Source organism: Podarcis liolepis (assembly GCF_965112155.1).
Source record: "Podarcis liolepis genome assembly, chromosome: 5".
NCBI classification, from domain to species: Eukaryota; Metazoa; Chordata; class Lepidosauria; order Squamata; family Lacertidae; genus Podarcis; species Podarcis liolepis.
The window spans coordinates 29,554,817-29,580,890 of NC_139556.1; the positions used below are offsets into that span (position 1 = coordinate 29,554,817).

The 26,074-nt window shown below is 46.2% G+C and overlaps 1 protein-coding gene across 2 annotated transcripts; it reads left to right on the forward strand.

Annotated features, from left to right (window-relative positions):
- The first annotated feature begins 12,935 nt into the window (after positions 1 to 12,935).
- CDK1 (cyclin dependent kinase 1) lies at positions 12,936 to 26,074 on the forward strand. 2 transcript variants are annotated; one of them, XM_083502837.1, is made up of 8 exons: positions 12,936 to 13,068; positions 15,832 to 15,889; positions 17,656 to 17,812; positions 19,899 to 20,022; positions 21,570 to 21,740; positions 23,208 to 23,371; positions 24,039 to 24,180; positions 25,742 to 26,074. In XM_083502837.1, the coding sequence occupies exons 2-8, from the start codon at positions 15,853 to 15,855 to the stop codon at positions 25,856 to 25,858; spliced, it is 912 nt and encodes a 303-aa protein (XP_083358963.1). In that variant the 5' UTR covers positions 12,936 to 13,068; positions 15,832 to 15,852; the 3' UTR covers positions 25,859 to 26,074. The 2 variants fall into 2 exon arrangements, with proteins under 2 accessions (XP_083358963.1, XP_083358962.1); XM_083502836.1 differs by having other exon boundaries at positions 12,982 to 13,138.

Below are 26,074 nucleotides of genomic sequence, written 5' to 3' on the forward strand. Positions count from 1 at the left end.
GTTCACAGCAGTATAAAAATACAACATTAAAATCAGGGCCAAATGTAAGACTGTAATAACAGAATATGGTCGTATTTCAAGAAGCACAAAAGAACTGAGAGTTTAAAAACCACCAGAGCAACACTAAAAACATGGTACAAACATGAAATGATCCCAGAGGCTGGTGAAATTAGGTGGTCTAACTCTTGACCAAAGGGTTGCCAACTTTTTAATTGTTCCTGTCCTGTTCTTGTCCTCTTAACAGCAGCCTGACACACAGAAATGTAGCAGTCGATTATTTCCGCATCAATTTATCTCTAGACAATAAAAGTGTCATCTGCTAAATTTCTGCATGTCAAGCTGCTGTTATAGACACAGGTGCAGGGCCAATGAAAGAGCTGGCAACTCTGTTCACTTAGGAGCTTCTTCTTAGATCAGGGGTCAGCAACCATTTTCAGCCGGTCCACTGTCCCTCAGATCATGTGGTGGGACAGACTATTTTTTTGGGGGGGGGAAATGAACAAATTCCTATGCCCCACAAATAAACAAGAGATGCCTTTTAAATAAAAGGACACATTCTACTCATGTAAACACACACTGATTCCCGGACCGCCCACAGGCCGGGTTTAGAAGGCAATTGGGCCGCATCCAGCCCATGGGCCTTAGGTTGCCTACCCCTGCCTTAGATGGTACCCCCTGGACATGTGCCTGAAATGTGGCAATGACCTTTCCTAGTGATGCTGTGCCATTCAAGCAACACAGGGGGACAGATGTGGTCCACTGGAATTGTACATGATGTTGTGCTGATGCCATCAGCTCTCTATCCACTGTCACAGATGAGCATGTTTCCAGGGCAACTTACTCAAAACCTTTGCATCTGAAAACATGGACTGCCTGAACGTTTCCTAGTTTGCTGTGGTGCCTTTTGTTGCGTCCTTACTTGCGCAATGAAGAAACACACCCCAAGGGACTGCGTTGGTTCGGCCTATCCCTGCAAAATCTACATACTGTTCTTATTTGCAGCATGGCATCTCTGTTCTTTGCTTCTGTGTGTGAGAGAGAAAGAGAGAGAGAGAGAGAAAAGTGGGTGGAGATGAAAACAGCCAAGTTTGTGGCCAAACTTCTGAGCTGGATGCTCACTGAACCTAAAAACAGCAACATGGTATATAGCTTCAGTCTGTAGCATTATGAGATGCTGGTCCTTGAAGAGAGACCATTTTATGAACAGTTAAGTGTAGTATCCTGTAGGTTTGGGGAAAATCTTCACCATGTGAGGAAACCTTGCAGTGGGGCTGCCCTAACATCAGGAAGCCAGGAAAGCTTCAATAGTATTTGCGAATGGTAGAAAATCAACTCAGGATAGCAGCTAGGACACAGGCAGGATGAAGGTTCCCACTGAGATATGGAAGGAGTCACACTCAGCAAGGGGAAGGGAGCTTTTGTTATAGACTAGGCATGTCCCTTAAAGGGACATGGGTGGCACTGTGGTCTAAACCACTGAGCCTAGGGCTTGCCGATCAGAAGGTCAGCAGTTTGAATCCCTGCGACAGGGTGAGCTCCCGTTGCTTGGTCCCAGTTCCTGCCAACCTAGCAGTTTGAAAGCACGTCAAAGTGCAAGTAGATAAATAGGTACCGCTCTGGCATGAAGGTAAATGGCGTTTCTGTGCATTGCTCTGGTTTCGCCAGAAGCTGCTTAGTCATGCTGACCGCATGACCCGGAAAAACTGTCTGCGGACAAACATCGGCTCCCTCGGCCAGTAAAGCGAGATGAGCTCCGCAACCCCAGAGTCATTTGTGACTGGACTTAACTGTCAGGGGTCCTTCACCATTTTAGGCATGTCCCTTACAAAGACAGGCCACACTAACTACAGGGAGGGAACCTATGCCCTCAAAGTATGCTCATGACCATCCACTTGTTTGGCTATAAAATAGTTTCTAGACAAATTAATGGCTAATAAGGCTGTCAATGACTAGAGCCACAATAGATATGTACTTCCTCCGGTGTGGGAGGAAATATGTCTCTGCATATCAGTTGCTGGGAACAAAAAAGTGGGTGGGAGCTGTTGCGCTCAAGGGGGCACTGCTTGTGGGCCTCCTATAGGCGTTTGGTTGGCTCCTGTGAGAACCTGCACTAGATGGGCCAATGGCCTGATCCAGCAGAGCTCCTCTTGCATCCCTGAATTTTGTTGAGTCGTTTAGTGGTGTCCGACTCTTCGTGACCCCATGGACCAGAGCACGCCAGGCACTCCTGTCTTCCACTGCCTCCCGCAGTTTGGTCAGACTCATGTTTGTAGCTTCGAGAACACTATCCAAGCATCTCGTCCTCTGTCGTCCCCTTCTCCTTGTGCCCTCCATCTTTCCCAACATCAGGGTCTTTTCCAGGGAGTCTTCTCTTCTCATGAGGTGGCCAAAGTATTGGAGCCTCAGCTTCAGGATCTGTCCTTCCAACGAGCACTCAGGGCTGATGTCTCTGCTTTTTAAGATGCTGTCTAGGTTTGCCATCGCCTTTCTCCCAAGGAGCAGGCGTCAGCCAAATACCTCTGTCCATTCCTTCAAGCCCCTCCCCTCAAAGCCCACCTTTTCCTGGTTGCCTCTGGAGCATCTCCCTGGCCCCCCGCTACCATACTGTAAGCTAAATTGTGTGTATTGAAATAACTGCATATCCTTCCCATTTAGCCAGCCTCTGTATGTCTAGATTGCAAGCTCCTCAAGGGGCAGGGATCTGCCAGTCTTGTTCTTTGGAAAGTGCCATGCACGTAGGATTGTGTTATATAAATAAAGGGATAGCTGAATAAATAAATGCTTTGAATTTGCATAATTTATACGCATCAGAGAACCTGTGTTTTTATTAGCACAGAGCACCTGCAGCTCTAACAACGAGCTCGCCATGTACTGCATCCTCCCAGTTAACATCTCCATATGGAGACAGCGCGTGTGCAGGATTAAGCACGGTGTTGCTGTCGTCAGGTAATATCGGCATACAGTGCAGCGCAGCATAATTGTATCTGTTTAAACAGGTTCAGGTTTCCAGGTTACAGCTACACCAAGCAGGGCTGAGTTACACGCAGATAAGAGAAAATAGAAAATAAAAAAGTAGCAAAGATCATTCAGCTCTGTTTCAAGAATTACTGCTAAATGCCCTATGTAATTATAACAGCCTACAAATGATATCAGTGACTAATTTAGAGTTGCTTCATTTGGCTAGCTTCCATCCTTTTATCTCCTTTTACTTTTCAACCATTAACAATAAATTGTTCCATCTCTCTCTCTCTCTCCCTCCACCTCCTTCTCTGTCCCGGTATTACTTGGCTACTTGTCAAAATGCAGCACACAATACACAAAAAGCAGTTATGTGACACCTGGAACTGTTCCACCAGAATCTCTAATTTAGTGACTGGAGTTAAATTAAGAACCATTCTATTTAACTGGCTGTTCAGATGCAGAGGGATTTCCCACCTCCCCCTCCCCCCAGAATAGCTTCCAAGTCTAAGGGCTCCCCTTTTTATGTATAACAGCCACCGCCTCCACTTGCTTGGATTCCAAGGTAAGGTCACTTCAACCTCCTGAAAAACAGAAATAGAGAGATCCACATTGCACATTTAAAGCACACTCAACAAACATTTAAACCACATGACTTCTCACAATAATCCCAGAAACTGTAGTTTGCCCCTCACAGAGCTACAATTCCAAGTACCTTGAACAAACGCAGTTCCCAGGATTCTTTTTTTAGGGGGGGTGCTATGCACTTTAAATGTGCATTGAATGTGCTTTAAATGTGTGGTATAGATCGGGTTGGCAAGTGACCCCTTTCTCTCTCTGGTTTGTTCCATTTGCTGAGTGGATACTTGAATGCTAAGCACCCCCGCAAATCTCACATTCCAGGCGGTCACCTGGATCTCCTGCTGCTACACCTGGCCCTGGCCAATGGTCTGGACAAAGTTATTGTGTGGAGCCAATTTTTCTGGCCACCCAGCCCTCGCTCAGCTCAAAGGATGGCGGTCCCTGTTAAAAATAAGTAGCCAGTTATATTTAGAACAGGCATGGGCAAACTCGGCCCTCCAGATGTTTTGGGACTACAATTCCCATCATCCCTGACCACTGGTCCTGTTTTAGGGATGATGAGAGTTGTAGTCCCAAAACATGTGGAGGGCCGAGTTTGCCTATGACTGACTTAGAAGAATGCACTGACTGGGGTGAGTTATATGCAGAGCATGAGGAAAAATGTTAGACTGGAACTATGTTTAAGTAATGTACTATTTCTTCAGTGTATTGTAGTGCTCCTATCAGAGGAGGGGGAAATGGCCTGCCTAGCTATGTAGCAATGGAAATAAGAGTTATGGGTTTCCTCATTTATGCAATTATATATTTCCATTATGACACAGTAACTCCTTCAACTTTTAATTTTCAAGATGCAATTTTTGAAGATCCCAAGCATTAGAGTTGCCAGTTCTTTAAAACCATAAAAAGAAAAGTACCTCTTGAGGAGCGCCCTCTAAGTGCAGAGACCATGGGGATTTTTGCTTTTGGCTGGTTTGGAGGGAGAGCCCAGTGGTTTGGGGTGGGTTCAATGGAGAGATTTCGGGCAGAGCAAAGCTATATATTCATATAGTTAACTCGGGTGTCTGGCACTTTTTTTAAATAACTAAAGGTGATGTGCAAAAACCAGCACACATTTTTTTCAGGCAGATGTCCAGAAAGCGAACTAAACAAATAAACATGTAGCCAGGCTACACCCCAATCCGTTGGCAATCTTACTAGAAATGGTTTCCGTGTCCTCTGCTGTATGAACTATAATGAACACATAGTTCTGATTTAAATCACCTAATTCATATTCTCAGATGAGTGAGCTTTGGTTTAGCTTCATCATTATGTAAAGGACAGAATATACTTTCTATGTTCTATTACAGAGATGCCATTGCTGCAGGGGAATATAATATGAATTTTAAAGACAAGACTACATTGACTCTTGCAGCTGCCTACTGGTCAGAAAATAAAACACACTTGTTATGGCTACACAGATGGATTCTTATCCATGATACAAGGCCTACACTATAATGGGGCAGGGGGACAGTCCGACTAGAAACAAACATGCATGCTACAGCATTGTAGCCATTCAGAGGAATGCAGTAACAAGGGGACTAGAAAGCAAATCCTACCAGAAAAGGAAGTACCACCAGGATGTGTTTGGCCTAGAGAAAAGACCACCAAGGAGCATGTCTACATGAAATATTTAAACAAGTTTTAAACACATTTGGCTACCTAACCAAGAAATCCTAAGTATCGTACTTTTGCAAAGCCATTAAAAATTGCCAAGATTCCTCAGCATTCTCTCAAATCTACAATTCCCAGGTTTCTTTGGGTGGGGTGGTAGGAGCCACGACAATCCTGTGTCAATTTACATTATTTATTTAAGTTCAGTAACAAACATGGCACGAAAGGCGGGGGGAATGGGGAGGGAAAAGGAAAACACGCGCCCGCTTTTAGAGTTGCAAAGTTCTTAAAATGACCAGCTTTAATGGAAAGTTGCTCAGGGAAAGAGGAGGAACCACATGGAGCTGGTATCCCAGCAGAACTAATAAAGTATCTGTGTGCTTCCCATCTCTGCTCAATCAGACGGAGCCTGTCTTCACACGCAAAAGAACTCCCTAACTCACCAAGGGCTTGAGACTCATCAGCTACACTCGCCTGGTTTATGTGGCACGTAGAAGCTGTTCCCGGGGATGTGGCCGCTGTCACATGCCAACAACTTCTAGGAGCCACAGGTGAGAGCTGAGTGCAGGGAAGAGACCAAAGGTGGACAAACTACCCTCTGCAAGGAGGGCTGAGCCTAGAACTCTATGCATATCAAGTCTGTGGTCTTCCACCTTGCTGCAGGCTGTCCATCTGAAAAACAAAAGTGAAATATACTCAGACTCCTGAAGTGATTTCATGCTCTTTATTGCAGCTTGTAAAACAGTGATTGAATTGCCCCCCAAACCTCAGGCTTTTATATACATTATTTACACAATGAGTCCCGTCTGATTGGCTGATTCTGCTTCCGGTGCCAGTGTGGTGTAGTGGTTAAGAGCGGTAGTCTCGTAATCTGGTGAACCGGGTTCGCGTCTCCGCTCCTCCACATGCAGCTGCTGGGTGACCTTGGGCTAGTCACAATTCTCTGAAGTCTCTCAGCCCCACTCACCTCACAGAGTGTTTGCTGTGGGGGAGGAAGGGAAAGGAGAATTTTAACCGCTTTGAGACTCCTTAGGGTAGTGATAAAGTGGGATATCAAATCCAAACTCTTCTTCTTCTGCTGCTTCCCTCCTGGAGCCTGATTGGTCTTTTCCTGCAGGCCAATCAGTTGTTGCATTCTAGGATCCTACCAGCCTAATAGGCTGATTAACTTCCTCCTGAAGCCTGATTGGTCTTTTCCTGCAGGCCAGTCAGTTGTTGCATTCTAGGATCCTACTTGCCTATTGTTCTAGGATCCAAGCTTAGTACATAACAAAAACAAAGACTGCCTTATACTTGGATTGCTAAACTAGAGTGATCTTTGCATCCTCTTACACCCAAAATAGGACCCATGCCTCTAAGATCAGGGGTGGGGGAACCTGGGGTTCTGCAAGTGTTATTGGAAACTAACTTGCATAGGCAACATAGCCAATGATTAGAAACAATGGGAGCTGTAGCCCAACAACCTCTGAGAGGCCACACATTCTCCATTCTTGCTCTAACCAGTGTTTCCCAAACTTGTGTCTCCAGCTGTTTTTGGACCACAGATCCCATCATCCCTGACCACTGGTCCTGCTAGATCATAAAGTCCAAAAGCAGCTGGAAACACAAGTTTGGGAAACACTGTTCTAGAAAAAGACGTTTTTCAGAAGTCTTTCCAGCTGACTGCCTTTCTAAAACGAACTGCATGGAGTTATTGCCTCTGTGTAGTTTCACTTTATTTAAGGAACATAAGCTATATATCTGCACATCCATCCGTTTGTCAGCTCTGCCCTCTAATGGGCAACTGTCAGAATAGCCACTAATAACATTCCACCCCCGCCAACTTTCCTCAAGTCTATTACAGATGAAATCCAACGAAGCTGTGATTTCGTCAACTGTTCGCTACCTTAAAAGAGCATTTCTGTGATTCCAGCATTATTAAAGTACGTTTAAGTACTTTAGGTTTCAATTTTATCTCCATTTCACTCAAAGTAAGCCCTGCTGTACAAAATGGGATTCTGAACAGGCATATATAGGATTGCAGGATTAAACTGTTTTAACATGTACAAACTTGTAGGCAGGGCCGGCTCTGTCATTAGGCAAACTAAGGCAACTGCCTCAGGTGGTAGAAGCCCCCCAAATGGCAGCTCTACAGGTACCCCACCACTGGTGCAGATTTGTTGCTGGTATCGGCCAAAATTGCATCCAAAATCACACCCAAATTGGGCAAGATCTCACCAAAAATTGCAGAAGCAGCAGGGTGGGCAGAGAAGCAGTGCCAGCAGCAATAGGTATGACAGCAGCAGGGCAGGGAATGGCAGCATTTTCTGTTTTGCCTGAAGCCATGAAACGGGATGTGCGGCCCCTGCTTACAGAGCAACTGAAAATAATAAAATGAACAAATTAATTATTAAATTTGCAGAGCTGACAAATGGATGGATGTGCAGATATATAGCCTATGTTCCTTAAATAAAGTGAAACTACACAGAGGCAATAACTCCATGCAGTTCATTTTAGAAAGACAGTCAGTGGGACAGACTTCTGGAAAATGTCTTTTTCTAGAACAGTGTTTCCCAAACTTCTGTCTCCAGCTGCTTTTGGACTTTATGATCTAGCAGGACCAGTGGTCAGGGATGATGGGAACTGTTGTCCAAAAAGGCCTGGGCAGGCCATCGGCTTGTGGATCTGTGCTTTGTAACCACGTTTTTGAGCGATTGAGGCCCCATGAAACAGTGGGTGTGGTTTGTGGTTTTTTTGGTGCAGGCTGTAGCTGAGGACATGCTATATGATCTGATGGTGAATTTGGGGTGACCCAATGCAAAAATCCTGAGGATCCATGTGCTTTTACCTCCCCCATCCCAGGCAACCTCCTTTATCTCTAGAGTCCCTTATCTCCCTCCCGAACCCTTGCCGATCAGCTGCTCAGCGGCTTTGTTTCAACACCCCTTCCCTCTTGTTTGCCTTAGTGTCTTGGAGCAGTTTTTTGCTCCTCCTTTTCTTCTAATTTCTCTCCTCATTACTTTAATCTTCCTGTCTCCTCTCCTTTCAAGTTCGCTGTCTTTACCTCCCTGCTCCCAGGCAGCCTCCTTTATCGCTAGAGTCCCTTATCACAGACATTTCCCCTTACGTTTTAGGAGGAAAAAAGTGCATCTTATGGAGCAAAAAATATGGGATATCATTTATCAGAATGCTTTTAGAACCTTACAGGTCCACCACATATGATAGAAGGTACCTTCCTTTTGCTTACATTTCCAGCAGATATTTGCACTTGTCTTACACATTTTTGCAAGTTTACTAGGAGTCAAATACCATCGGTACATCATTTTCATATAATTTTCTTTCAGAGTACAGCATGCTGAGAATTTCACCACCGCCCAAGTCTCCCTGGCCTGCCCAGGCCGGGTCTTCCTGTTCTAAAGGTAAACAACTATTTCCTAAAAAAAAGGCAACAACTTTGGGGTCCCCCCCCTAAAAAAGGTTGACAACTCTGGGCAACCTAGCGGCACCGGCTGGATTGTGCAGTGGTGCCTGGCAGCAACAATGGCAGATTTTGGTGAGATCTTGTGAGATCTCACTGAGCTCTTGCAAGATCTTACAGAGCTCATGAGATCTTGTGAGATTTCAGGAAGACCTCACAAGAGCTTGCTAGCCTAATACTGCTATTAAACCAATTAGATTTAGTAAGATTATGCATAGGCTTTCCATGTTGGGTTGCAGCTAGCACATGTAAAGTCCTGGCACTTACATGACCTCCCACTACTGACATTGCTGGTGCTGGCAGGGTTGAGTAAGGTTGGCACAGTGCAAACACACTGGTGCAGCCAAACTGGTGCTCATGCCAGTGTGTTCACACCACATCAACCTCACCTCCTTCCTCCTCTACTTTCTTGTAAGCCATAGTGATGTCAGCACTGGGAGACATGCTAAGTGACTCCCCCCACCAAATGCTACTGGTTGTGGGTGGCCTATGATTTTAAAAGATTCCACCTTCTGCCCAAGTAGTGTTTTCAAGCGGCCATTGTAGCTTTGCTTTTAACAGCAGCTCGACATGCAGACATAGGGTGATATTCAATTAAATAATTGCATGAGTGGACCACAATGGGATTTTCCTCCCTCTCTTCCACCTGTGATCCCCCTAAATCCTTTGTACGGGTTCCCCCAAACCCAGATTCGGGGACAGTGAAGGGTTGGAAGAGAGGAAGGAAAGTCCCATTGCAAAAGTGGAAGTTGCTCTGCTCATGAACTTATTCCGCCAAATACTGCCTATAATCAAAGGTTGCCCAGAACAGGCCAAGCAGTCTTGTTGACTTTTTCCAGACCAATTGGCAGCAAGATTCTGCTGCCAAAATAGCTCCTCCTTCACGACCTGGGCAGACCATCCAACCCTAATCCAACCCCCTGCAATGCTTGAACCCACGACCTTGAGATTAAGAGTCTCATGTTCTAGTGTCTGAGTGTGGGGACGGACCCTGAGGAATTAAGAATGCATTTTTCAGAACAGCACTAGTTCTCAGTGGTATGTAGAGTTGACAACTTTCTTTGTTGTTTGTGAAGATATATGGTAGGTGAGAGACGTGCACAGCCAACGACCAAAGAGTGTTTTTGGACAGTAAGGAAAGCCAGTGTGGTGTGGTGATGAAGTTTGCTGGAGAACTTTGGTCCAAGAAGGCAAAATGCGTTAACCCCATTTAGGCTGTCACGAGCTTCTTGGAGGAACCGTACAATGCCAACGTGATAAATTAGACCACGGGCCCTGAGAAGGAGTGGGGCTCATCTGCAGAACAAGTTGCGACTTACTAGAGTAGTGGACAGGGGAGAATTCATATGACCCAAGATCAAACCTACCTGTGAAGAGAGCCAGATGCCCGTGACACGTGGCCAAGTAGCATGTGACCTGATTGCACCATCGCATAGCCATACTGTTTTTGGCCCCAGAAGGTGGTTAACAGCTTCACCTGCACACTTCCTCAGAGGCTCAAAATCAAAGGCAAAGTTTCATCAGCTTCATGTCAAGCCACTCATCATTTGACCCAAGCGGACTTCACTCTTATAACCACTTGCAAGGTGTGTTATAAAGACGTCCATATTCAGCGAAAGGATTTGACTTGAAAGTTTATGAGCCATGGGGCTTGACCTTGATTTCAGAGAACAGAATGTTGTTGTTTTTAACATGCATCCATTACGCTCCGTATCTCATGTCATCCATAAAGGGGAGTAAAACTGGCAGATGTTAATTTTCAGTCACAGCACGCCTAACCCTGCAACTGCAGACTCAGAAAAAACGTAAAGGAAAAAGAACAGCCTGCTCATCTGCTGAATCAGCTGTAGGTAAGTCTCTGCCACCCTCATCACTGCGTGTTATGGTACTTAAAGCCAGTTTTGTCCTCAGAGGGGTGAGTTAACATGCACCTTCCTGCCTGTCCCTCATAGGGATAAAAAATGTTCAATTTTCTTGTCAGAATAACTGTATTTTCCTTCGCTGGGGATGTTATTTGCAGGCAGGGCTGTTTTGCCTAATGCAATAGCTCTTTTGGATTCTGTAGCAGATCCCATTCGGGAGATTTAGTTGCCTTAGAACCTATAGTGGCTATATGCTGGCTGGCCTGAGATTTAAATTCCTCCCACCTGCTAAGCTAGGTCAATATACCTGGACCGCCATTGTTAATTAATCCTGCAGGTGCACTACTGCTGGCAGGCACTCAGCCTTCAACTGGTCCACAACTGGATCTTCCCACATCCTGCTGATACTTACCCCTGAAGCACAATCAGTAAATCAATATTTATTTATTTTTTAAAATCCTGATGTGTCAAAAAGGAAGAATCGTACAAACCAATTGACCTTGATATACAAAATTATTCTGCAACAGGTTTCCCCTTCAGGGAGGAAGAATATTAATCTGCCCACCCTGCAGTATTTGCATGAGACAATGGACCAATACGAGATACCCAGCGTATCTGTCTCCCATTGGCTGTTAATTTTGTTGGATAGCACTGGAACCTTCATATTCAGAGGCAGTGTACTTCTGGGTAGGGCAGCTACTTACAAGTTGCCTAAAAGAGGACACAGATTTGCATATCATTTGCTTATGCTTATATGTAGAAATTCAAATGCAGAAATAGAGAGAGGGCAGACCCTCCAAGTGTCCCTATTTTCCAGGGACATCCCTGATTTAGAGAAATCATGCCGGTTTCTGATTTGATCCCAGAATGTCCCACTTTTCCTTAAGGTGTCCCTATTTTCACTGGATAAATGTTGGAGGGTATGGAGTTATGACTCCTGAGCCATCTGAAGGCAATCCTGTACAGGAAAGTTGTTTTAAAAAATGTTTATTATATTTTTATATATGTTGGAAGCTGCCCAGAGTGGCTAGGGAACCCAGTAAGGTGTGTAGGCTACAAATAGTAACATAATAGTAACTAGAGCCAGGGCTTTTTCGGCTGTGGCTCCGATCTGGTGGAATGCTCTGTCACAAGAGACTAGGGCCCTGCGGGGCTTGATATCCTTCCGCAGGACCTGCAAGACAGAGCTGTTCCACCAGGCCTTTGGCCAGGGCACAGCCTGACTCCCTCCTTCGGCAATCTTCGCGGAGCTCTGGCCCAATGGTTGCCATTGGTTTGATTTAATTTTATAATGAATGATTTTAGAGTGTTGTGTTGTACTGTTTTATTGTTGTTAGCTGCCCTGAGCCCGGCTTCGGCTGGGGAGGGCGGGATATAAATAAAATTTATTATTATTATGGAATGGGACTTCCCTATTTTCATCGGAGAAATGTTGGGAGGGTATGAGAGGACTGGGATAGCTCCGCTGGTAGAACATTAATCTCAGGATTGTGGGTTCAAGCCCTACATTGAGCAAAAAATACCTACATTGCAGGGGCTTGGACTAGATCATCCTCACGGTCCCTTCCAACTCTACAGTTCTATGATTCTATAACTGAAATAGAGATACAGGCCTAACTGGAATAGCATGCTAAGCACAAGAACTAACCTTGGCTGGAGCTTGTGGCTAGGGATGAGAGCTCAACCAAGGAGCCCCAGTTGGCTTACTTAGCAGTGTGTAGCAAAGATGATTGGGGAGCAGCAAGGCAGCTGCAAACTTCCCTCCTGGAGCCCACACTTTCATATGGCCTCACTGACCCAAGGCTTGTCTTAAGAGCAGGGTTTCCAAAATTTGGATCTCCAGCTGTTTTTGGACTACAATTCCCATCATCCCTGACCACTGGTCCAGCAAGCTAGGGATCATGGGAGTTGTAGGCCAAAAACATCTGGAGGGCCGAGGTTGAGGAAGCGTGGACTAGATGACCCTCCGAATCCCTTCCAACTCTACAATTCTATGCATCCATGTGGCTTTAAAGTTGCGCAGGCAGAAATTCAGCAGGTGAAGCTTTCCCAAGCAACAGGAGAACTTCACCGATGAATTTGCGCCTGTCGTGGAGCGCAGTTGAAGGTGCATCGGGGAGACCCGTTTAAGAGGGGAGGAGCAGGCGGACTCCTGAATTGCGGAAGAAGTCCTCTGCAAAAACAAAAACACAGCTTGTTCCAGAAAGGCTCTTCCAGCCGAAAAGCGAGAATGCAAACCTAAAACGCCAAACACCAATTAAACCCGCCCACGTTCGAATTCCTTGGCAATAACAGGCGGCGGCGGGTGGAGAAAAGCACGCTCTGCAGAACCCTTCCGCTCTGGTTGCTGCGCCCGCCCGCTGCGTGGCAACGGGGCCGCTCTTCTGCCCGGCTTTGGCGCCTGCCCTCCGATTGGCCCTTTTGAAAGCAGCGGCGCGGCCCCATTGGCGCGTTGGGAGTCGGCTCAGCGCGGTCGATTTGAATCCGTCTGCGCTCGGCCTCTCTTAAGCAGGCGCTGCTAAGCCGCCGCCTCCGCTTCCTCCGCCGGTTCTTCGGAAGGTGCGTCCTTGTTTTCGCAGGGAGGCGAGGGGAACGGCTGGAAGCAGTGGGGCTGGCCCGGGCGGAGAGGGTAAGGGGGCTGCAAGGGGGACGTGGGGGGCGGGAGATAGAGACCCGTGGCTGGGATAAACCAGGGCAGGAGGCTGCCGGGAGGATAAAGGGCAGGAGTAGGGGGAGCGCATTAAGCCCCACTTTTTAAAATAAATGTGCAACTCTCGTGTTCCTGTGCATTCTCCCTTCACTTTTGCCTGGATGAGTTGGAGAACTTAAAAAAAAGCCACAGAATAAATGTTGCGTTTTTCCCAAACTGCATCCCTTAACTCACTTCCTCTTTTTTAAAAAAAATAAAAAGTTTTTATTCTGAAGGCTGCAAACTTACCACCCACTGGGGATTACTTTTGAGCAACCCCTGTAGGGTGGGGGGCGGGTGGGGGGGAAGGCTAGGCAGAGTATTTCTGAACTCTTCTTTCTCTCTGATCTGGGTATAGCGTGTTAAAAATCTAGTCTATCTGGTGGATTGGAGGGGAGACAGCTAGAGGTTTGTTCTTATCTCTCCCCCATGTGCTTACCTAATCCCCAAGATCTCTTTCTCCTTGGCCTTTGTAAATCTGCACTTGACTCTCCTGGCCTTAGCATGTGGCCTCCTTGTATGAGCAAGCAGACATGCAGTGAGTGCAGCACTTGTGAGCTGGATTGTGGCCTTTTCAGACTGCAGCTTCTGTTGCCTTGACTATTCTCAGGATCATAGGCACGGAAAGGAGTTTTCTGGAATGCATTTAAGCAGATGTCACTTTACGGCTTGTGCAATAACTTAAAAAAGCTGCTAGATGGGTCTCTCCCGCTTGGCAAACACCTAGCAAATAAATGCAATATTGAGAAGTGCAAACTACTGTCTCTCATTCTTTCTATATGTATCTGCCAACCTAAAACTATATAAACTCCCAATATGGACATGTAATGATTGCCCTGGTGAATAACTTTTGCCTGGGACTGGAAAGTGGAAGTGCAACACCCCCCCCAAAAAAAAAATCCTTTAGGACCTCTCAGTGTCCTTTGATACCATTAATCATGGCATCCTTGACTGGCTTTTGTTTAGGGAGGTGGGGACACAATACTTCAATGGTTCTCTTCTTCTGAGATGGTCAGTATCTTTGGCAGCACTAGGTGATTTCTGTTGGCTTATGAGGATTCCATCTTATCCCCAATGTGTCATTCATAGGCAGATGACATGCAGCTCTATCTCTTGCCCACTCAAGAAAGGGGTCCTGGCTGACTCCAGTTGCAAAAGCCGAGGCTGCCGAATAGGCCACAGACCACTTTGGCTGAGAGTCCTGCCTTGCAGGCCTTTCTCCACTTGGCCTGAGAAGGCGGGGCCCTGGCTGACTCCAGCTACAAAAGCTGAGGCTGCCGATCAGATTCCTGGATCAGGGTGTCGCTTGGGTTCTTGTTGCTGTTCATTGATATTTGGTTGTGCTCTTTTAAAAGTTTTATTTTTCTTTCTTGTTTGGGACTACTTTTGTAATTATATAAACCTTCTCATGTTATAAGCTGCTTTGAGAAGTTTTAACTATGGAAAGGTGACATACAGTGGTACCTCGGGTTACATACGCTTCAGGTTACATATGCTTCAGGTTACACACTCCGCTAACCCAGAAATAGTGCTTCAGGTTAAGAACTTTGCTTCAGGATAAGAACAGAAATTGGGCTCTGGTGGCACGGCAGCAGCAGGAGGCCTCATTAGCTAAAGTGGTGCTTCAGGTTAAGAACAGACCTCTGGAACGAATTAAGTACTTAACCTGAGGTACCACTGTACAAATAAAATGATGATGATGATGATGTGCAACCAGCCCTGGATGTGGTAGAACTCCACCTGAGGAACCAGGTGTGCAGCTTGGAGGGTGCTCCTGGATTTGTCACAGTCAGACACAGGTAGCTGTAGTGGCCAGGAGTGTTTTCACAAGCTCCAGCTTGTATCTCACATGCAGCCCCTGTTTAGATCAATGATCAGACCTGGCCTTGGTTATCTGGTGACCTGCAAGCTAGACTGCTGCATTTTATGAGGAACTGCATCTGAAAACTGTCTGGAAGCTGCAGCTGATACAGAATGTTGCAGCCCAAATGTTGGTGGGAGCCAGAAGATCTGCGTAACTCAAGTTTTCCACTGGTTGGAGTAGCTACCTGTTTGCTTCCAGACTCAGTTCAATGTGCTGGTCTTAATCTTTAAAACGCTAAATTGCTTGGGACTTGGTTATCTTCTATCCCACCTGAGTGCTCTTCTTGAGTGCCTGCTTTTAATATGTTAGGCTGGCATGCACAAGAGACAGGGCTTTCTTAATGGTGGCACTAAAACTAGAGCTTGCTTTCAATGACTTCTGCCTTGCCCCTTTGATTCTGACACTTATGCGGGCCCCCTCTATGGCTGCTTGTGTCTCCAGGGCAGCTTTTGGTTAAACCTTTACTTGCACTTTCTCTGCAAATTCTAAGCCTTTTCAACCCAGACTTTAACTGCTATAGGTCAAATTAACTGGAACGAAAGGGAAGGATGCCTTCTAGTTGACTTCTTTTGCAGGATGGCAGTAATACGGCAAAATACCTTTGCTTTAGCTTAATTACAGCTGGCTGAATTACTGCAGGAAGGAAAAGATCTACGTGCCCTTGAAAACACACCAAAGCGGCTTTGGAAACCCTTCTTTTTGAAAAAATAAATAAATGTAGGGACGCACCTGTAACTACAACTGCTTGACTGTCCTTGTTCTGTTTCAGGCCTTTTCATATTGAGGAATAATGGACGACTACACGAAAATAGAAAAGATTGGTGAAGGTAGGTAACATTTGATCTATTACATAATCTTTCTTTGTCTTGCAAAGAAGGCATCTGTATACTTGGAAGCAAGTCTCATTGAGTCAGAGTCATTGATGGCACTTACATGGGTCACGAGAGTCCCCCACTCACTAATAAAATGTAGCACCCCAAAGAACTGCATGGTGTGCTAACCCACATACCTGCCTCGGGATAATCACTGAAAAGCTTGCATTGTGATTCCGAAACTGCTTCCTTAATATTGTATTTGCAATTGGCACCTATTCATTACTACTAGTGAATTTATGAAATGGGAAATTTTGTGTGGAGAAATAAAGCCCTGGAAAATTATCAGCCCCACCTCACTGGGCAACCCGCCACTTTCCCTCGGTTGTTGCACATGCACTTGTAAACTGAACGACCAAATAGGACATAGATGCTTGGTCAGGGCAGCGTGCTTCCATCTTTGGGCTGAAAGGTTTTGTATCATGTTAAACCTATGCCCATGCCCTGGTTGTCACAACATGGTGATCTTAGTGGGGCAGTGTGGGCTCCCGGAGAGGAGCTTTGCTCCTTTACTCCCATGGTATGCTGAGCTAAGCCAGGCTTCAGCTAAGGGCATCACCTAAACCTTGTGCTTGACCTCTCCTTGGAAACCACAAGTCATAGCTAGTAATAAAACTTGGCTACAGGGTGGTTGTTGAAGAGAGAGCTCAACCACTAGACCAGATTCAGAAGACCAGAATCAGCAAGGCACGCTTTTTGACTGGTGCGGGTCCAACTGCAATCACGTGGAGACCTGGATGCCAGGTTGGCGGCTGGGGGAAGCAAAACGTCACTTGGAGAAGGATCTGAAATATTTTCCTTGAAGTTTGAATTGATTTTATTCTGGATTGTTTTCTTTGATGTTTTAATGTCTTGTAAACCGCTTTGAGATTCGTTCTTCAAAATCTAAAGTGGTATAAAAAGGAAATGAATAAAATAATAATTCATTCCTTTGTGGCGACCATAACCCAAGTTTAAGGTGCCATTTGGCAATTAGATTACATACCTGAGTTTCTAACACTGCAGAAGACACTGCTAGCTCATTGGGAGTTCACACAATTGGGTTGGCTTAATGCAGGGGTCAGCAAGCTTTTTGGGGGGTGGGCCGGTTGACCGCACCACAAACCTCCTGGTGGGCCGTAGTGCATGTGTGTGTGCACGCATGCGCACACGGCAGAGGGGGCTTCTTTTTCCCCCAGCCCCTCCTGTCCTCCGTACCTAGGGTGCTGCCAAGAGGCAGAGGCTGGTGGCGGCAGCGTCAGAGGAGGAACGAGCTGCTTTCGGGTTGCTCGTTCCTCCACCGACAGCCTCTGCCGCTTGCAAGGGCAGGCACAGGAGCCGCGCTTGGCAGAGTGGCAGCAGCAAACAGCTTGCTCTGATGAGGGGCTGCTGGAAATGCGCTTGGTCAGCTCAGCCCAGCCCCCTTCCTCCTCTTGGTCATGCGCAGCAGCCGCTTGCCCATTGGCCAGGGCCTCAAACCTTAGGAGGTGATTGGCTGGTGATTTGCTACACTGAGAGGAGGGAGGAAGTTCCACCACGGTGGGGGGGGGGAAATGTCGGTGGGGAAAAATGGCGCCTGCTCCACGAAAAAAACCCCACAGGTTCCCCTCGCCTATCCATGGAACCGGCCATGGGCCGGTTCTGGGAGGCCCATGGGCCTTAGGTTGCTGACCTCTGGTTTAATGTGTTGTGCAAACCTGGTGTCTGTCCAGAGGATTAAACTGGAGCTTTCTCCCCATTAGGCACTTATGGTGTTGTGTATAAAGGCAAACACAAAGCTACAGGCCAAGTGGTGGCCATGAAGAAAATTCGGTTAGAGAACGACGAAGAAGGTGTTCCCAGCACTGCAATCAGAGAGATTTCCTTATTAAAAGAGCTACGTCATCCCAACATAGTCTGGTATGTCTACACCTGTGTAACCTGGGTTTCAGCTATAAAATAGGGTTTTCGTCCTTTTTTTTTTTTTTTTTGGCACCCAATGAGTCTGCTGAATTACACCTTAAAATGTGAGGGCATCTTTCATGTGTGGTGATGAGGGAATTGGAGTTGGAAGGGACCCTGAGGGGTCCGGTTGATGATGGGTTAAGCAGCAGCTGATGGCATGATTGGGCTATGACGCTCACCTGACCTCTTTCTGGCTGCGTTGCTGCATGTTAGAATGGGCCAACCTGGTTGTAAACACACCGGCAGAAGTGCTGGCTATACAGCAGTGACTCCACTGGAGGGAGGTTGGGTTGGTCTTTAAGACACATAAGGGCTGGTCCTTTCCAGCTTTTCTCGTGTCCCCGTCCCCTGCGGGGACGGGGGGACGGGGCACAGACAGAGACAAAGCAAGCACTGCGTTTAAGGTTGTGTCCTGTGCAAAAGTGGCTGATGGTAAGCCCCACTGAACAAACCTGGAATTAAGTTCCCCAGCAAAAGTGCTTAGATGTGTCCTGCGCTTGTTCTGTTCTACATACATATGATTCGTGTTTCTTTAGGTAGGCTGGATACTTAGTTGCCCTCTATAGACACTTAATGTAATTAGAGTTTACAAACAACCTTATGCATGTGGAGAGGAAGAGCACCTCAGTTTGCATATATTCTGCAGGATTTCTTGTAGCATGCAAGGTGGCATGTGTGGTACCAAAAGGCAAACGCTTACTAAACAATCAAACGTGAAGCGTTTCCAAGTCCTTGTCTTTCAGTGGGAGAGTTCAGCATATGCTTAAATGCCTTTAAGATCAGTGGGACTGAAAGATGCTTAACTGTGGCTGGACCATGTTCATTTTTTTACATCCTTGGTTATTTCAGCATACTTTTAATAACAGACTCAGACTTTCTCAAGGAAGGCTCCATGCTGCTTCAGAGGGCCTAGTTATTTTGACTTAACTTGGTAGAGCTTCTCTGTTGAACCACCACCAGGAATTAAGGTAGTTTAATTATGAGAAGGTAACTTGAGTGGGTGTTACGCCTAAAGCCTAACCTGGAGATCTGCCCAAAATTTTGGTTAAATTTAATGCGTATCTGGCTTGAATACGATTAAATTTGTTGCTCAGAAAATCATACACTTAGTTTAAATCCAAAGCTCTTCTGAATTCAACATTTCTAGACTCATCTACCCATGTAGACGCGGGTGGCGCTGTGGGTTAAACCACAGAGCCTAGGGCTTTCCGATCAGATGGTTGGTGGTTCGAATCCCCGCGACGGGCTGGGCCCCTGCTCCTGCCAACCTAGTTGTTCAAAAGCACATCAAAGTGCAAGTAGATAAATAGGTACTGCTCTGACGGGAAGGTAAATGGCGTTTTCATGCGCTGCTCTGGTTCACCGGAAGCGGCTTAGTCGTGCTGGCCACATGACCTGGAAGCTGTCCGCCGGCTCCCTCGGCTAATAAAGTGAGATGAGCGCTGCAACCCCAGAGTCGGCCACGACTGGACCTAATGGTCAGGGGTCCTTTTATCTTTACCTTACTCGTGTACTACCTGAAACCAAAGCAGAACGTTGGTTGCCAGATGTGAAATATATTGGCATTTTTCTCAGCTCTCCCACCCCACTACAGAAACAAGGGCTGATAGTACTAAGCAGAACACTATACTGGGTTGAGTGCCTAAATGTTCACCTTTGAAACAACTATATGCACCCTGGTGAACATATGCTTAAATAACTAAGTGTATTAAGCTAGTTTCATTTAGGCCTCTCTGTTTCACGTTAATTTATAATTCTCAGTCATCCGTCATCTTCATAAGATTTATAGCTGTAAGCTTAATGGATCAGGCAGCATGTGTAATTACCAGCTTTCACATAGGCATGTATATGCAGTGAACCTGCAGAAACCTTAGCTCGGCATGTTACGATGGCTGATTAGATAGAAGTATAATAAACTATGGGATGTTCGTCCAGTTAGATGAAGGGGCCTTAGTGCTCCATATAACAAACCCACATTGTATGCTTGGTGAAAAGATTTGAACTGTTTTGACTTTCTTAAATAAAAGAAAATTCTTTTCAGTCTTCAGGATGTTCTTATGCAAGACTCAAGACTTTACCTGATATTTGAATTTCTTTCTATGGATCTCAAGAAATACTTGGACTCCATCCCATCTGGGCAGTACCTAGATCGTATGCTTGTTAAGGTAAGGAAACGATACTGCAGACGGGTAGCTTTCGCCCTACCTGCCCACGGAACCCCGTCTATGTTGATGTGTCTGCCAGAGACTCTTGAGGTGATTTGGTAAGAGTAGGCAAGTTGTGTTTGGCCAATGCTTCTCCATCTCCACAGTCCTTGCCATCCAGGATCCTTTTGTAAGATCCCAAAGCGCCGTGAGGGTATCTAGGAACAAAGTTTGAAAATGACTGCTGTGAATTGTTCTGCAGCAAACAGCTGCAGCAGCCTGGCGTAAGAACTGGTGGCCCATGTGGCAGCCAACAGGCAATTTTGAAGCCTGTGTTGAGGATCACAGGTATTTCAGGGCTGTTCTCCTGTGTCACGTCTTAAAGGTTATTCCCCTTGCGCTAATTCAGTGTTCTAGATGCAAAACAGGGCAGCACAGTGGTACCTGGGTTCTCGAATGGCTTGGCTCCCTAACAAATCGGCTCTCGGACGCCGCAAACCCAGAAGTGTTTTGGTTTGCAAGCGTTTTTTGAAAGTCAAACGTCCGGCACGGCTTTCGACTGAGTGCAGGAAGCTCCTGCAGCCAATCCGAAGCCGTGCCTTGGTTTTCAAACAGTTTTGGGAGTTGAACGGACTCCCGGAACGGATTAAGTTCGAGAACCAAGGTGCCACTGGAATGGTTTTTTAGGTGGCTTACTGAATTTTGAAGTTGACCCTTTGTAAGAAGCAGCTTTTCTAGCCATTTTATCTATAAAATCACCCTAGTAAATGACATGGAGGTGCCACTGCGACATCATATTGAAGTTAAGTGTGTGTGGATCCGCTTGTCACCATTCATTTGTCTTTTGTTTTAGTTAGTGCCATCAGTGTGCATGATGTTTCGGTTTCACAGAATTGTAGAGTTGGAAGGGTCCCCAAGGGTCATCTAGTCCAACCCCCTGCAGTACAGGAATCTCAACTAAAGCATCCACGACAGATGGCCACCCAGCCTCTGCTTAAAAACCTCCAAGGAGAAAGAGAGCCCACCGATCCTTGTGGGAGTCTGTTCCACTGTCGAACAGCTCCTACTGTCAGGAAAGGTATATCTGTTGTTTTGTTGGAGTCCTCCTTTCTTGTAACATCAGCAAAGATAGGTCCTGAGCCCCGAAAAGCTTGCAAGCTAAAGCTTGATAGTGGACAAGGGGAGCGAGGGATGCATTTCAGCAAATGAGGTGTATGTGATTGGACTCACGTAGCCTGGATTGCAGACCACTAGGAACCTAGTGTAAGCGGCTCCATTCTTCTAAAGCAGCCTTTCTCAACCTGTGGGTCCCCAGATGTTGTTGAGCTACAACTCCCATCACCCCTAGCTAGCAAGGCCAGAGCTCAGGGATGATGGGAGTTGTAGTCCAACAACATCTGGGGACCCACAGGGTGGGAACCGCTGTAAGGGATGGAAGGTTTTGTAATACCTATTTTTACCACACCTGTCCCGTCTTGCCCTTCTCCTTTGGGCAGACAAGAGGTGAAGTGCATGCCCTTCTGAACACGCCGTCTTCCAATGCCAACTCTGTTTTAATATTCTTTCAGAGTTACTTGTACCAAATCTTGCAAGGCATTGTGTTCTGTCACTCGAGGAGAATTCTGCACAGAGACCTGAAGCCTCAGAACTTGTTGATTGATGACAACGGAGTAATTAAACTGGCCGACTTTGGCCTGGCTCGAGCTTTCGGCATCCCCGTGCGGGTCTACACCCATGAGGTAAGGGACTGTGAATCTCTCTGCGCTAAATCCTACACTAAAAAAGATAAGCTGTGGATTGTTGAAAGAACCAATGATTTGGGGTTTAGGCAATAAAAGCATTTGTGTTAAAAGTAGCTAATAAAAAGCAGTAAAAACAACAACACCAGGAAAGATGGGGTGGAATGTCAAGAAGAAGAAACTATAAAGGTAAAGGGACCCCTGACCATTAGGTCCAGTCGTGGCCGACTCTGGGGTTGCGGCACTCATCTCACTTTATTGGCCGAGGAAGCTGGCGTACAGCTTCTGGGTCATGTGGTCAGCATGACTAAGCCGCTTCTGGTGAACCAGAGCAGCACACGGAAACGCCGTTTACCTTCCCGCCAGAGCGTTACCTATTTATCTACTTGCACTTTGACGTGCTTTCGAACTGCTAGGTTGGCAGGAGCAGGGACCGAGCAATGGGAGCTCACCCCGTTGCGGGGATTTGAGCCACTGACCTTCTGATCGGCAAATCCTAGGCTCTGCGGTTTAACCCACAGCGCCAAACACGCCCCATGAAGAAACTATATATGATGATAAATGCCTTGAAATACCTTTGGATAATTAATTTTAAAAATATATGGAAAAAATAATTCCTACACTGAGGCTAGCAAGTTTTTTTCCATTTAATGTTGCTTATTAAGGAGGCTGCTGCATGCTATTAAGAAGAGCCCTGTTGAATCAGACCCCGGTCTGTCTAGGGCTGGGTGACGTCTGGTGTTCGATATCACAATATATCACCAACTAAACATGATATCTCGATATATCATGCTATGTATCTGCAGTGGCAGAGGGCCTCCCAGGAATCCCTGTGGTGGCGGAGGGCCTCACTGCACCTATTCACGGTGGCGGTTGACCTTGCCAGGCCTCCCTGCGGCAGCAGAGGACCCCACTGCGCCTCCCTGTGGAAGCGGAGGGCTCTGTGGGTATCCTCGCAGCAGACCTCACCACACCTTCCCACAGTCGTGGGGGGGAGGGCCTTGCTGCGCCTCCCCATGGCAGTTGGGGGCTTTTAAGATGTAAGGAAGTAGTGGACTTAATAAAAAAACCAGGGAGCTCATGGAGGAGCTTTGAGCCGGATGCTGTTGCTCTGTGTGACCTCCTTTTACATGATAGCTATGCAGATGAAATGAGGTTGAGCGTGGAAGAAAGGACTGAGACAATCGGGGCAAGAATTCACCTCAAACAATTAATACGCGAACTTCCTTGAGTATATTCGCTTACAAAATAGGAACTAGAAAACTTGGCGGCTTTTTTTCTTTTTCTTTGAAAAACGACTTCAGAATCTGGCATGCTGATTCCAGAAATGTCGTATGCTGGACAGTGTGGCTGAGTGCAGTAATTCATGCATAATTGTTCCAAAGCACATTAAATCCTCCCCCCCCCCAGCTGGTGGGGTTTTTTTAATTTAAAAAAGCCTTCTAATGCCCACTGTTCTTGTGCTAGGTAGTAACTCTGTGGTACAGAGCTCCAGAAGTGCTGCTAGGTTCTGCACGTTACTCCACACCTGTCGATATATGGAGCATAGCGACGATATTTGCTGAAATGGCAACCAAGCAAGCACTCTTCCGTGGAGATTCAGAAATTGATCAGTTGTTCAGGATCTTCAGGTATCTAACTTAAAATGAGAAAAGTTTGTGGTCTTGTTTTCCTTCTGCGGAAATGTTGTATCCCATTGGTCTGATAATTGTGTGAATTAATTTTTTAAAAAAAATTATGGTGCAGTTGAGGCCTGTGGTTTTCCAGTGTCATAGCGGCAAACTGCTAAACAAATTGTTCTAATTTGAAACAAAATACAGTCCTCGCTATATTTGCTTTGAAGCACGTCCCACTTCAAGGAGACTGGATTATTATTGGTAGATATACTCGGGAGTGCAACCTTGATAGCTTGATCCTATGAACAATGTGTATAGGATATCATAAATAGACTGGGAGGTGTTCAGATGTTGTTGTCAGGTGAGGGCATTGCAGCAGTGTCTTGTCAACTCTTTCTCCGGCAATTGCTGTTATTTTCTCTTGCATAGCCTTCTTTGTGGTTCAAAAACACAGTGCAGATATCTCTCTTTTGGCAGTACGGTCTTATTGACGCACATATATTTAAAAGCCGAGAGTTCCAACACAAAGCTGCATAACTTGTGTCTCGGTTATGTTGGATTCTGAAGCATCACTGCAGGAATCTTTCAGTAGGTAACACTCAAAGAAGTGTTTGACTGAATCCATTCGAGCAGATTTGCCAAGGCTGCTTAATCCACCCCCTTTTGACTGTTTTCCTTGTAGAGCTTTGGGGACGCCCAACAATGACGTGTGGCCGGAAGTAGAATCCTTGCAGGATTACAAGAACACTTTCCCCAAGTGGAAACCGAGCAGCCTGGCCTCTCTGGTGAAAAACCTGAATGAGGATGGACTAGACCTGCTTTTGGTAAGCGACTGTTTCACTCTCATAAAACTTGTGTATCATTTTTTTTAAAAAAAATCATTCTGATGCAACATAGACAGTGTTGTACCTTACTGAAATCATTTTGTTTCCCCTGTGCATAAGCCTGCATAAGGTTTAATCTGTCCAGATGTATGCAGATAAGCTGTTTAATATTCTTGGGGTTTTGTACAGCTATAAAAAGACAAGACAGAGAGGCCTGCTGCCTTGGGGCAAAGGCCGACACAGTCCAGCGTTGTACTTGCCACTGGTGCCCACCTGCACACCTTTGGAAGCAGGGTGCAAAGGCAAAAGCCCTCCCCAGCTGTTGCTTCTCCAGCTGCTATTTATAGGTGTGCTGCCTCTGACCATGGTGATGATAAAAACAAGCTCATGGAGGAGATGTCTAATCTCCCCCTGAAAAGCCATCTGAAACTGTGACCATGGCTGCAATTGTATGGGATGTGAATGCTGAAAATATAATTGTGTGGAGAAGCACTTGGGTTTTTTTTGTTTTGTTTTGTTCATCAGTCCTGGAACAAAAGCCGCATCAGTTTCATAGGGTAACCCAGAATTCTAGCGCACTGACAGAAGAGTCTTTCGCGCTCTTGTCTACATATCCACACTGGGTTTTATAAAAGTCCTCTCTCCACCCCATCCTCACTCCTGGTTTGTACCAGTTACCAAATCGTCACAGGATGATTCCATTCTCGCTGGAGAACCTGCGGAGGTTTACTGGGCAAAGTTAACAGGCTGTAGTTGGTGCTGTGGGTTAAACCACAGAGCCTAGGACTTGCTGATCAGAAGGTCGGCGGTTCGAATCCCCACAACGGGGTGAGCTCCCGTTGCTCGGTCCCTTCTCCTGCCAACCTAGCAGTTCAATAGCATGTCAAAGTGCAAGTAGATAAATAGGTACCACTCCGGCGGGAAGGTAAACGGCGTTTCCGTGTGCTGCTCTGGTTCGCCAGAAGCGGCTTAGTCATGCTGGCCACATGACCCAGAAGCTGTACGCCGGCTCCCTCGGCCAATAAAGCAAGATGAGCACTGCAACCCCAGAGTCGGCCACGACTGGACCTAACGGTCAGGGGTCCCTTTAGTGGGTTACATTACACATTGACTCACTCTGTTGCTTTCATAAGGCGTGGATGCCAAATTCACGCCATCTCCTTCAGAAAAGGAAGAGTGGAGAAGCATCGGGTGGGTTGGACATGAGCACATTTGAGTGTCTATTTCATAGGTTAGGTCACCTGTGTAGCAGATAGAAGAGGCTTGTGAAGAGTGTGCCATAGAATAATAATATATGAACTGGGGCTCCGTTCAGCAGCCCAAGTGTTGATGTTGGGAAGGAAGTGATGGTATTAAGCTAGGGGCAGGTGAGCACACATCTTTTCCCACCCTAAAGGTCTTGGCCTAGTGTCTAATACTTCTAATAGAAGAGAAACTTGAATACTGTACATCTTGGTCTGAGATACACCATGGAAAGTCCGGTTCTGAGGACTCTGATCTCTCTAGGCTCCCCTGCATAGCAAGAGGCCAGTGTGTAACCTGCCTTTGTTTCCACTTGCAGAAAATGTTGACCTATGATCCAGCAAAAAGGATTTCTGGCCGCGTGGCTCTGAATCATCCTTACTTTGATGACTTGGACAAATCCAAACTACCAGCCAATCGGATCAAGAAATGCTAACTGCCCCTGAAACAACCTGAATGTGGTTGAAGCAGAAATACTGAAACTCATGGTATTTCCCCCCACTGTCGAAGTTTATTGATATCCCTGTTTTTATATGTGTCTGTCTTGTCCTATTCTAAAACTGTAGCCCTGTCTATAGAGTGCTTTGGTTTGAATCTTCCTTTAACTGTAAATATTAACCTATTCACTTTCAATAAAGCTGTACACTGCTCA

Excerpts from the sequence above, each read along its gene's own strand:
- CDK1 (XM_083502837.1), top strand. The coding sequence starts at position 15,853 with ATGGACGACTACACGAAAATAGAAAAGATTGGTGAAG. Across the intron at positions 21,741-23,207 it reads TGCGGGTCTACACCCATGAG|GTAGTAACTCTGTGGTACAG; the intron begins GTAAGGGACTGT and ends TTCTTGTGCTAG. Across the intron at positions 23,372-24,038 it reads CAGTTGTTCAGGATCTTCAG|AGCTTTGGGGACGCCCAACA; the intron begins GTATCTAACTTA and ends TTTTCCTTGTAG.